Below are 12,378 nucleotides of genomic sequence, written 5' to 3'. Positions count from 1 at the left end.
AGAACGAAAAAAATTAAAACAACAGGTTTACCTTTCCGACTCCACGCCGTTAACCATCTGTCCTGAATCGGCACCCTCACTCGTCAGCTCGTCAAGAATTTTGCTCACTTCTCGCTTCTCGTATGGCCAAGATGATTCATCCAGAGGGTGCTTGCCACTTCCGGCCGGCGGTCCTCCTCCGTAGTTGGCCCCAATCGGTGCTCGCCTCTTGCCGAAACCCCTGGCAGTCATCATTTCCGTGTTGCGAAACGGTGCTCGAATGGACCGGGGAATCTTTGAAGCACGCACCGCAAGGCTGGCCAACTGGCGCGCCGGACCGGCACTGGATGTGTGACAGCAGAGCAGGATTGACGACAGAACTACCACGAAGAGCAACTTACAGATCGACATTTTGATTAACTGTAAAAAGGTAGAAACAAAAACAGAAAGTATTGTTAGTGATTGATTTTTTTTTATTTTTCAATCATCATTCATTTATTTACATTACATATTTTTCTGTCAATAAAGCTGTTTCATTGTGAAAAAAATTTAAAATTTAAAATTGTTTAAATTTGTTTAAAATTGTTTAAAATGTGACATCCATCATTTTGATAAAAATTGCGCATTTTATCCCTCATCCGCTCTTGAGTGTCAATATGACACTATAGGAGGTTTGGCGGCTCGTAACTTCAATCGGCTGCATCCCAATAAAAAAACCTTTTAGGACTCTCAATGATTTGATGAAATTTTCAATTTTGCATCATTGCACACTGAATCTTTTTCCTTGTGGTAGGGACGATTTTGTCCTGTATTCTCAATAGCTGAAATTACATAACAATTGCTGGGCAGGAAAACCGCACAGGAAAACAACTGTCAAACGCACCTGTAGGTTCGAAATTGTATGTCCTGTAATTTGCAGAGTGTTTATCAGCATTCTTGAAGGTTCAAATTGTCTTCAACGATTTTTGAAATTTAAAAATTTATCGTTTGGAAAACAAAAAAAAATCAAATGCAAAATTTCATTTTGTTTTTTAAACTATATTATTCACCTTTTATTAAAGCTTTTTCATGCCCACATGTCCACATCGAGAGATGGAATCGACGCCTGATCGGCTAAAAATCTGCCGCTGGATCCTTCGGAACGCACTTAGATTGTCCATGATATCTGCGCAAGCAAACAAATAAGAAAATTTACCATCAAAAGACGATAAATTTTACAAAAAAAAACATTTACTTTCACGAACGACTGAGACTGACGAAACACACGAATGAGGAAGACTATGATATTTCGTGTTATTTACGTTATACAGTTGAAAATCATCCTGGATTTGTTCGTGCTACTGAGCTATCGAAACAGAATTGCTTCGAATTTCAGGAGCAAGGGATTGTACGTAATTCGCATAGATATTTTCCCGTGCCATAGGAAGTCCCCTTGTTTTTTTTTTACCAAATCTCGAGGTCAAATGTCATTTTTCCTATAATTCGGAGGATCATGGTCACGAGCGGAATAAATGCAATCTTAATCTTTAATGCAATCTTTAATCTTTTCTCCTGTGGTCGGGACGAATTTGTTCTGTTTAAGCAACAGCTGAAATTACAGAACGATTTCAGGACAAAAAGAAAAGGTCAGGAAAGCAACTGTCAAACTGACCTGTAGAGTCGAAACGGAGTGTTATTTATGTTGTTTTAACATTTTTCTGAGCCCTCGAGACGGATTCGTTCCGAGATTTGTAGGAAAGTCTTGGGGCCGCTTCCTTTTTTTCTAAATCAGTCCCATTTTTTTCAATAAATTATTTATCTTCAAATTTTTTTTTATTATTTTACAAACCTCACAAAGAACATTTAAAATTATTTCACTTGACGTAATTAGTCATGGAGGTTTACTGAATGATTGCCTGCCTGGATTGTACGGTAAAAGAATGCTTCGGACAAGGGATAACCTAAGTAGTGTCGTTCGATTGTTGCCGGTCGAGCCGGTCACAGAACTTAAACTGTTTAAAAGAAAAAGAACAGTTCTTATAAGAACGGGTTTTAAAAAGATTTTTTCTTCAATTCACTAACTGCGCCTCTTTTCCATGCTGGTTCGAAAACTAAACAATATACAATTGCGAAACTAACCGTCGATGAAATGCTCGTTGATCGCGATAAAAAAAAAGATAGACAAGAGCTGTTTACTGACCCATCGACAAGGAACCCGTATAATCAGGTGAGCCTCAAATGATAAGGCTACAATTTTCATAAATTCAGGACGATTGCTCGAGCACTCGTTTTCATTCCATCCTAGATTGCAGGAAAAAGAAACGTCAAATTACATTAATTTGAAGCATTTTTCCTGTTGTTCGTATAGTCAGTATCCCGAGCGAAATAATTGCAATCTTAGTTTGACCTTTTTTTTGGACGGCCAAACCAAAAAATCTTTCTTATAAGATCTTGAGTGTCAATCTGACACTCCTCGCTTATAATCGCTATATCTCTCTTGTTTCTCAATCGATTTGTAACGTAACTAAAATATGTTATGCTACAATCATTCGAAAAAAAAACTATAGACCTGCTATGCTACCAAATGCCCAAAAAATATTCTTTCATGGCTTAAGAAAGCTAAAGCTATGTATATGTTGCGCACAGAATATATTTTTTCATTTATTTTTGTTTAGATCATGACCACAAAATATCTAAAAATGTGGTGTAAGAACCGTACTTTTCAATCAATCAACCGTCATAAGCACAGCACTTACTTACTTAACTTAATGATCCCGCGCCGATCCTCCGGTGCATAGGGCCGTGGTAAAAGACCTCCACTGTTGACGATCCGGAGCCAGCGTCTTCACCTGGTCCCAGTCAAGACTCTCGTCGACAGTTCGGATTTCAGCGGCTAGGCTTCGCCGCCACGAATTTCTGGGTCTGCCTCTTCTTCGATGACCTTCTGGATTCCAATCTAGCGCCTCTCTGCAAATCTCGTTTTCATCTCTTCGCAGCGTGTGCCCAATCCATCTCCACTTACGTTCCCGAATCTCGATTTCTAGTGCCCTTTGATGACACCGGCGATGTAGTTCCTCATTCGAGATCCAATTGCCAGGCCACCAAGCGCGGATGATATTCCGCAGGCAGCGGTTTACAAATACTTGCAGTTTTCGCGTCGTTACCGCATATGTGCACCAAGTTTCGCACCCGTACAGCAATACGGATTTGACGTTTGAGTTGAAGATTCGGATTTTTGTTCGTAGAGAGATCTGGCGTGACTGCCAGATGTTTCGGAGACTCGCAAACGCAAATCGGGCCTTTCTGATCCGTGTTTCGATGTCTTTTCTGGTACCACCATCAGGCGTAATCTGGCTACCAAGATACTGGAAGCACTCCACTTTCTCAACTTGTTGCCCAGCTACCATGAAACTGGAGGGATTTCCTGTGTTGATCTCCATCGACTTGGTCTTTCCGACATTGACTTTGAGACCTGCTGCCTTGGAACTTTCGGTGAGGTCGTCGAGTTTGCTTTGCATATCTGGTTGTGTTTGGGCGAGCAAAACAATATCGTCAGCCAGGTCAAGGTCGTTCAGTTGCTCCATTGTTGAAGGATTCCACGGCAATCCTCGGTTCGGTGCACAGTCAATCGATCCAATCAGAATCTCATCCATTACCATTAGAAAAAGTAGCGGTGATAGAATACATCCTTGTCTCACTCCAGCAGTTACCGGGATTGGTTCGGACAAGACACCGTCGTGCAAGACCTTGCACGAAAATGCCTCGTACTGTGCTTCGATGAGATGGACTAGTTTCTCTGGGACCCCTCGTCGCCTTAGAGCCGCCCAGATGTTTTCATGGTTAAGTCGGTCGAATGCTTTTTCGAAATCAACGAACACCAGCAGAAGAGAGTCCTGGAATTCGTTGATTTGTTCCAGTATGATTCGTAGCGTTGTGATGTGGTCCACACATGATCGTCCGGATCGGAATCCAGCTTGTTGCCGTCGGAGTGTAGCGTCTATTTTCTCCTGGATCATGTTCAGGATCACTTTGCAGAGTACTTTGAGGGTTGTACAGATCAACGTTATGCCTCGCCAGTTACCGCACTCTGTCAGGTCTCCTTTTTTCGGGACCTTTACGAGGATACCCTGCATCCAGTCGGCCGGGAATGTTGCAGTATCCCAGATGTCAGCGAAAAGACGGTGCAACATTTGTGCTGATAGGGCAGGGTCGGCTTTCAGCATTTCAGCAGGGATGCAATCGATCCCAGGTGCTTTGTTGGATTTCATGTTTTTGATTGCCGCTTCTATTTCAGCCAGCGAAGGCGCTTCCGAGTTGACGCCATTTATGCGACTTACTGTTGGCGCTTCGAGCTGCAGATTCTGTTGGCCATCGCTATTCGTGACTCGGAAGAGTTGTTCGAAGTGCTCAGTCCATCGTTTGAGCTGATCTGTTCGATCGGTCAATAACTGACCTGCTCGGTCTTTTAGCGGCATTCTTGCATTAGTCCTTGCACCACTGAGGCGGCGAGAAATGTCATAAAGTAATCGGATATCTCCATTGGCGGCGGCTCTTTCTCCCTCTTCGGCTAGGGAGTTTGTCCAGGCTCTCTTGTCTCGTCTACAAGCTCATTTAACTGCCTTTTCCAGCTCCGCATATCGTAAGCGGGCGGCTGCTTTGGCTGACCCGGTACATGCCTGCTCAATTCCGACTTTCGCCTTTCTCCGATCATCGACCATCCTCCAAGTTTCATCCGACATCCATTCACTCCTTCTTCCACAAACTTTACCGAGAGTACCATGGCTCGTCGTGATAAAGGCATTCTTGATTCCACACCACTGTTCTTCGACTGTTCCGTCTGTCGGCAACTCCGAGGCTCGGGATTCTAGCTGTTCAACGTATGCCCTTTTCACCTCTGGATTCTCCAACCGGCGGACGTCGTATCGACACCCGACTTTCTCCTCGCGCCGTTGGACACGCGCAACTCTCAGTCGTATCTCGCCAAGGACGAGGTGATGGTCAGATGCAATGTCTGCGCTTCGTTTGTTGCGGACATCAAGAAGGCTCCTTCTCCATTTTCGGCTGATGCAGATGTGGTCAATTTGATTTTCTGTTCGGCCATCTCGGGATACCCAAGTGACCTTATGTGCTGGTCGATGGGGGAAGAGCGATCCACCGATCACCATGTTGTTGTTGCCACAAAATTCTACAAACAGCTCTCCGTTTTCGCTCATCTGTCCTAGGCCATGGCGTCCCATGATGCGCTCAAGGTCCTGATTGTCGGAGCCAATCTTTGCGTTGAAGTCGCCCAAATGGATTTGAATGTCACCCTTCGGAATTCTCTCAACCACGCTGTTCAGTTGACTGTAAAACTGCTCTTTCTCCTGCAAGTCGGCAACGTCAGTTGGCGCATAACACTGGACCATTGTAAGGTTTCTAACCCGTGTTCTAAATCTGGCTACGATTATTCTTTCGTTTATCGGTTCCCATCTAATGAGGGCCGCGTAGGCCTGCGGGCTTAACAGGAAACCAACTCCTCGTTCCCGAGTAGCATGTTCTCCTCGTATGCCAGAGTAAAGCAGGACTTGCCCGGATTGTGTCTTGTGTTCTCCAGTATTAGACCAACGGACTTCGCTCAGTCCCAGAATTTCAATCTTGAGGCGGCTAACCTCTCTAGCAAGTTGTTCCAGTTTGCCTTGTCGCGCAAGGGTTAAAACATTCCAAGTTCCAATTCGTGTCCGTGTTTTCATGCTAAAAGTCGTCGCCAAAGTTCCAGGTCGGTCATTTCTTTCGGATTCCGTAACAATTTCAAATCGGAAGCAGTAGGTTGTTAGCCTAAAGTCCCTATCCCGCGATGGGGCTGCCATCTTGGACTTAGCTGGCGGGAGCCGCATTTCATAAATTCAGCCGCTTGCTGCAAGACAGACGCTGTTTGAGCCGCCCCTGACCTGGAGAACAGACGCGTGCGGCCACCTTCTCAGTCTGCATGCGACCAAAGCATCCACCGGGGTTGGGTACCCGATCTCCGCTTAGGTTACTCGCACCCCAGCCGGCACCGCGGGGAGGTAGAGATAGGAGTTGTGAATAAGAGGTGATATGATCACTATGGGGTCTCGTGTTGCACATTATCCACCGTTTACCAGCCAACCAGCACAGCACGAAGCACATAATTTTTGACGTGTTTTCAAAAGTAGTTGTTTTTCAAACTTTTGATCAATTCGCAATTCCTCAGTATATTTTGCAAATTTTAGTATTTTAACGAAAGATTTTTGCAATAAAATTATATTGAGCAGGCCAATGGCATAATGGTTGCATTCCGTGATTGGTTCGAGATAATAAACATTGCACAATGAACCAAATGAAAGGTGCTGGGAACAAGCATCACAATCTCACTGCAAAATTGAGAGAATCTCACTCAAGCATAGGAACCAATAACGACGCCGACCAAGTCCATGTAGTCGATAGAAGGAAAGAAAGTGCTGCATATGTGCCACTTGAGAACTGCCACCCCGCAAACTTAAGTTCGTTATTGACAACTCAAGTTTGTAAAAAAATCACAGCTTGCCAATAAGCCAAACTTGTCCTTCAAGCGGAGAACTGTTTTTTTGGGGGGTTTTGTTGTAAGCGAATCCAATTCTATTACCTCCATCGTGGCAGATTTAGGTTTGGGCGGCAAGTTAAAAGCGAAGAAGTGTTTTTTTTGGGGGATAACTTTTATTCCCGCTTCGTACTGGGTTCGATTCCCGGTATCGGTAAGAAAAACTTTTGGGTTCGATTCCCATAAGTTGCCGACAGGTAATATGAGTATCATTCTATAACTGAGTATATAATAGGAATGTTCAATCAGTTGCCAGCTGGTCAGGTATATACACGGATGCCGGAATACCTGTAAGTAACTAGCCCACGTGATTGATTCGTTCTTCCAAAATATACCTACATCAACACAATACATACCCTACATAACAGTTCATACGAAGCCATGGGGTCCGGGTATGATGGCGCGCTGCATTGGAGATTTGTCGACGTATAATAATCTAAAGAATGCATGAGAGCACATACTTTGGCAGAAACTGCGGTGAATCCGTGCACCCATGGTGGATTACCAACATTGTACATACATAACTTTTATTCCCGCTTCGTTCGCAGAAAGTCTTGCATATACGATGATGCAGCTGCCTCTCTCAACAAAACTTCGGTGGTCGAGCGGTTAGCATCCTGTGATGGTTATCGCAGTGCCATTGCAGGTATGGAAGTGATTCCTGTACCTACAGTAATTTTTTTTTTATTTTGATTTCCATTTTATTGCGGTATCAGATTTTGTGGGATGAGTTCTCCTTTAAGAGCTTAACTTTGGGCTAAGCCACCATAAGCCAAACGTGTAAGGAGGGAGTTTCATTCGGGTTGACGGGGAAAGTTCTCAAGTTTGGGTACTTTCGAGGTTCAGTGTAGAGGTCTTTAAAATTTATTAATTGACAATTTGTGAATGGTACAAAGGCTTACTACTTTTGTTATTGTACAACATATGCCAAAATTGATTTTTAATGATTTTGAAGATACCACACTTAGTCTCAGCTCTGTTGAAGCAATCCGCTCTATAAAACCAGGAAAGTTCACGCCGTACTTCCTCGAAAAGATACGAGATATATTGACTACATTATCAAGAAGTTGCTTTTCCATCACCTTTGTCTGGGTCCCCTCATATTGCTCGATAGCAGGCAATTCACAGTGATGCAGAACATCAATCTAGCTGTACGAAATTATTAGCGCCCAGGGATGAAGAGATAGACATTTTCTTGTGAGTTAGTGGCGTAATGAAAGACGTCTGTTCAGATTGAACTCCAAAGTAACACTAAATATATTTCAACTAGTCTAGAAGTTTCTTAAAAGTATTCCTACGACTACTGTGATCGGATTACAGTTTTCCTCAACACTCCTCCTAAACGGTAAGACCGATCATTAACGCTAACTTCTCCATCCGGATCCTCGGAAGCGGCTTCGTTAATAAGTCTGCAACCATTTCCTCAGACGGACAGTAAACGCAGCTCACGCTCTTCTTCTCCATCAAATCCTTCGTGAAATGAAACCTTCCTGCGATATGTTTCATTCTCCGACTAAGCTTCTCCGTTGCCAACATCTTCAGACAACTTTGGTTGTCTTCCAGGATAACCAAATTCTCGGGTTCGTCGTTGAGTTCCTGCAGCAACAGTTTGAGCCAAAGTGCCTCTTGAACCGCCTCAGATAACGCAACAAATTCAGCTTCGGCAGTTGACAGGCTCACACACGACTGTTTGCGGCATGCCCAGCTCACGGTACCTCCATTCACCTTGAATACGAATCCGGTGTTTGATTTACGGTCCTCTCTGTTCTCCGCCCAATCAGCGTCCGAGTATCCGATGATGCCAGACTCACCGTGCTTGCTCAATCTAAAACGATATTTTTCGGTTCCCTTCAGATATCGTACCACACGCTTCATCTCAGTCCAGTCTTCATGTGTGCAGCAACTCGTTTTTCGACTCAAAATGGACACAGCAGTCGAAATATCGGGACGGGTGTTTATTGCGATGTACAGCAGCTTTCCAATCAGCTTTTGGTAGTCGGAGTTGTCTTCCAAAAGCTTACTACGAGATTCCACCTTAATGTACCCAGGATCCAAGGGGATCTTAGAAACTTTTGCGTCGGATAATCCACTAGATTTCACAACTTCCTGGATATACTTGCGTTGACTCAAGAAATAATCACCATCCGAGTTTCGTTCGATCTCCAAGCCAAGAAAGAATCGGATGTCACCCAAGTCGCTAATCTCGAACACCTTCCGCAGTCCAAGAACCAACCTTTCGATCATCGACGGATCCTCGCAGGCAATCACCAGATCATCGACGTAGACTAAAACGTAGCACCAATGACCATTTTCGTGTTTCCGATAAAGACATATGTCTGCCTTACACCGATGATAGCCGTTGCCCAACAACTCGTCATGAAGCTTCTGGTTCCAGGATCTGGCTGCTTGCTTCAGACCATACAAGCTTCGCTTCAGCTTGCAAACTTTGCCTTCACTGCCACTCCGAACAAACCCGCTTGGCTGACGCATGAAAATCTCCTCCTCAAGATCACCATTGAGAAATGCGGTCTTGACATCGTAATGCTTCACAACCATGCCTTTCTTCGCTGCAACTGCCATCAATGTTCGGAATGTGGTTTGCTGAACGACCGGAGCAAACACTTCGTCGTAGTCAGTTCCATACTGCTGACTAAACCCTTGGGCAACCAGGCGTGCTTTGTACCGCAGCACTTCACCAGTGGGTCCTCGCTTAACTTTGAACACCCACTTGCATCCGATCGGTTTGCGTCCAGGCGGGAGGTCAACCAGTGTCCAGGTGCCGTTGGAATGGATCGCCTTCAGTTCATCTGCCATGGCCTGCTTCCAGAAACTTGCATGTGGTGATGCCATCGCTTCGGAATAACTCCTCGGTTCCACTGCTTCCCCATCGTCATCGGATGCCTTCGTCTCGCACGGTACGTCGCAATATGCCTGTGTAAGTTTTGAAACGGGTAAACCCTTACATTTGACAGAATAATCAATGTACTTGCCTGGCAGTCTGTGCTCCCGACCGCTGCGCCTCAACACCTGTGACCGAGGTGGATTTGAGAATTGTTGCGGAGGGAGCACGGTCACATCGGCACTGGTAGAAGGAATTGGTTCAACATTATCGCAATCTTCAAAAATTTCTGTTGATGTATCCTGATCGTCATCAGAATTTTCGCCATCAACCTCAGCATCGCTTGCAGCGTTGATTCCTAAGGGTACAGTCGTTTCCTCACTGAGACCACCGAACGATTCGTCCAATGGTACAACGGTGGCTTTACGTTTCGATGACAAAGGACACTCGCCAGAACACTCGTCAATGAAACTCACGTCTCGGCTGATCTGGAAACATTTCGAAACCGAATCGTACAGCCGATAACCTTTCGAATCCTCTTCAAAACCAGTCAGCACGCATTCCCGAGCTTTCGGGTCCCACTTCCGTCGCTTAGGTTTGGGTACTTGCACCATCGCCTTCGTTCCAAACACGCGCACATGAGAGAGATCTGGTTTTTTACCACTCCACGCTTCCTCGGGTGTCATCGGATGGCCACTAGTGGGGGATCTGTTCACCAGATAAACCGCAGCAGCAACAGCCTCAGCCCAGAACGATTTCGGTAACTTCGCTTCAAAAATCATACACCGGGCTCGCTCGACTATCGTTCGGTTGGCGCGCTCCGCCAGCCCGTTTTGTTCCGGTGTGTACGGGACGGTAGCTTGATGCCCGTAGCCTGAAGATAACTTTGTAAGCCATTATTAACGAATTCCTTACCATTATCTGTTCGCAGGATTTTGATTTTCGTGCCACATTGACGCTCGGCACACGCTTGATACTTCTTGAAACAGTTAAGGACTTCATCTTGAGATTTCGTCTTCAGGAAGTACACACACATTCGCCGTGATTTGTCGTCAATGAACGAAATGTAATAGCGGTTGCCTCCCAGCGATGACTCCTCCATTGGACCGACTATATCGGAATGAATAACCTCCAATAGTTCTCGAGCTCTTGATCCAGACTTCCCGAACGGTAAACGAGTCTGTTTGCCCATCGGACAAATGGAACAATCACGATGCTCGTCGCTGCTGATTTCGACACCTGTTGCTATGCTGATCAGCTTCTTGATGTTTCCGAAACCCAGGTGACCCATTCGTTTGTGCCAAACCTCCAACGAAGCGCTAGGAGAACACAGCATTGCTTTTCCGGACAATTTGGATTGATCCAACTTGAAGAGATCATTCTCGATGACACCAGTAGCAATCAGCTTTCCATCCGGGTTAAAAATCTTGCAACCACAGTTATCGAACTCAACCTTGTAGCCTTTCTTGACGATTTGAACCACCGACAGCAGATTGGTGGAAAGATCTGGAATCAGCTGCACGTTGTTCACCACGATGCCTTGTGAATCCTTTTGGCAAACCGGATACAAAGTGCTCGATCCACAACCTTGGATGTGGATTGTCTCCTTATTGGCCGCAACCACCACACCACTAGACGACCGAACATCCTTCAGCAACGCTTGATTTTTCGTCATGTGGCGTGTGGCTCCCGAATCCAGGTACCAATCGTTCTCCCCTGATGCTTGGATGGTGGACAGAACCGTACAAAATGCATCCGCTTTTTTACCTTGACGATTTTCGGGACAGCACTTTGCAACGTGTCCTTACTTATTGCATTTTCGGCATCTCGGACCCTTCTGCTGCGAAAAATGTTGCTTCTGTTTGCTGTTGCTATGGTTACCACCACGTGTGTCGCTGTTTTTTTCCCTTAGCAACGAAAACTGTTTTTTCACTTGGCAACGACTCTTCTTGTAACAGAATCGTTTTCACCGAATCTCCCGTTATGGCCGTTCCCGAGTTCTTGAGCGCCATCACCATCGGTTGGTACCGTTCCGGTAGCCCGGCCAACAGCAGCACCCCAACGAATCTCTCAGGAATCGGAAATCCAATTTCGTTTAACTGGTGGCATGTTGAAATCATACGGTTCGCGTAACTTTCCATGGTCCCACAAGATTCCAGGTCGGTTCTGATGAGCTTGTAAAGCAGGCCAACTTCTCGCGTGAGTCCACCTTCCTCGAACGCGTTGTTCAGCTTCGTCCAAGCTTCCCGAGCTGTGGTTGTGTCTCGAACATGGTAATAGTTTTCCGGCTCCAAAAATAGTATGATCTTGCCACGTGCCTTCCGGTCCTTAACGGGATCAACATCTTCCAGTGTTCCGTCGGGTTTTCTACCTGGTTCGACTGCATCCCAAAGTTCTTCTACTTCAAGATACGTTTTTACGGCGAACTTCCAGGTACTCCAATTTTCCCTACCGACAAGCCTTTCGATTCCGGAATTTGAATTCGACATCTTCCAGACTGGTCCCAAAACCTCTTGTGAGTTAGTGGCGTAATGAAAGACGTCTGTTCAGATTGAACTCCAAAGTAACACTAAATATATTTCAACTAGTCTAGAAGTTTCTTAAAAGTATTCCTACGACTACTGTGATCGGATTACAGTTTTCCTCAACACATTTGATGTCTTCAGCAACATTGTTCAGTTTTACGTGGAGCATATTATAATATCAAAATTTTTGCCGAGGGGTCCACCGATAACGAAATAAAAATGATATTTTTTATGTTTTTCAAACTAGAGCTTTGATATCTTGGACAAAGTTGTATATCTGATCAAAATACATAAGTTTGTTGAATATGTTAAAGTCCAATCACATCACCCTCAGGAGTTACCAAAGTAAAAAAAAACTCTTGAAAAAACAGTTTTTTGAACCTGACACGTTGTAGAATGGATAAAAAGGTTCGCTGTCATTAAAACAAAGTTTCAACAAGCCACGTTCTACAATTGTCCATCCATTCTTCAACATTTCA

At 44.8% G+C, this 12,378-nt stretch overlaps 1 protein-coding gene across 1 annotated transcript in view; it reads right to left on the bottom strand.

The window, feature by feature from the left end:
- Positions 1 to 12,378, bottom strand: part of LOC129742642 (uncharacterized) — a 124,966-nt gene that overhangs the window by 18,490 nt on the left and 94,098 nt on the right. Inside the window, exon 3 of the mRNA XM_055734571.1 lies at positions 32 to 399. Coding sequence (XP_055590546.1) covers positions 32 to 399 — 368 coding nt within the window. The remainder of the gene's footprint in view (positions 1 to 31; positions 400 to 12,378) is intronic.

This window comes from Uranotaenia lowii, chromosome 2, assembly GCF_029784155.1.
Source record: "Uranotaenia lowii strain MFRU-FL chromosome 2, ASM2978415v1, whole genome shotgun sequence".
Taxonomy (NCBI): Eukaryota; Metazoa; Arthropoda; class Insecta; order Diptera; family Culicidae; genus Uranotaenia; species Uranotaenia lowii.
The sequence above is the reverse complement of the archived record's forward strand: the minus strand, read 5'-3'. Positions and strand labels throughout refer to the sequence as shown.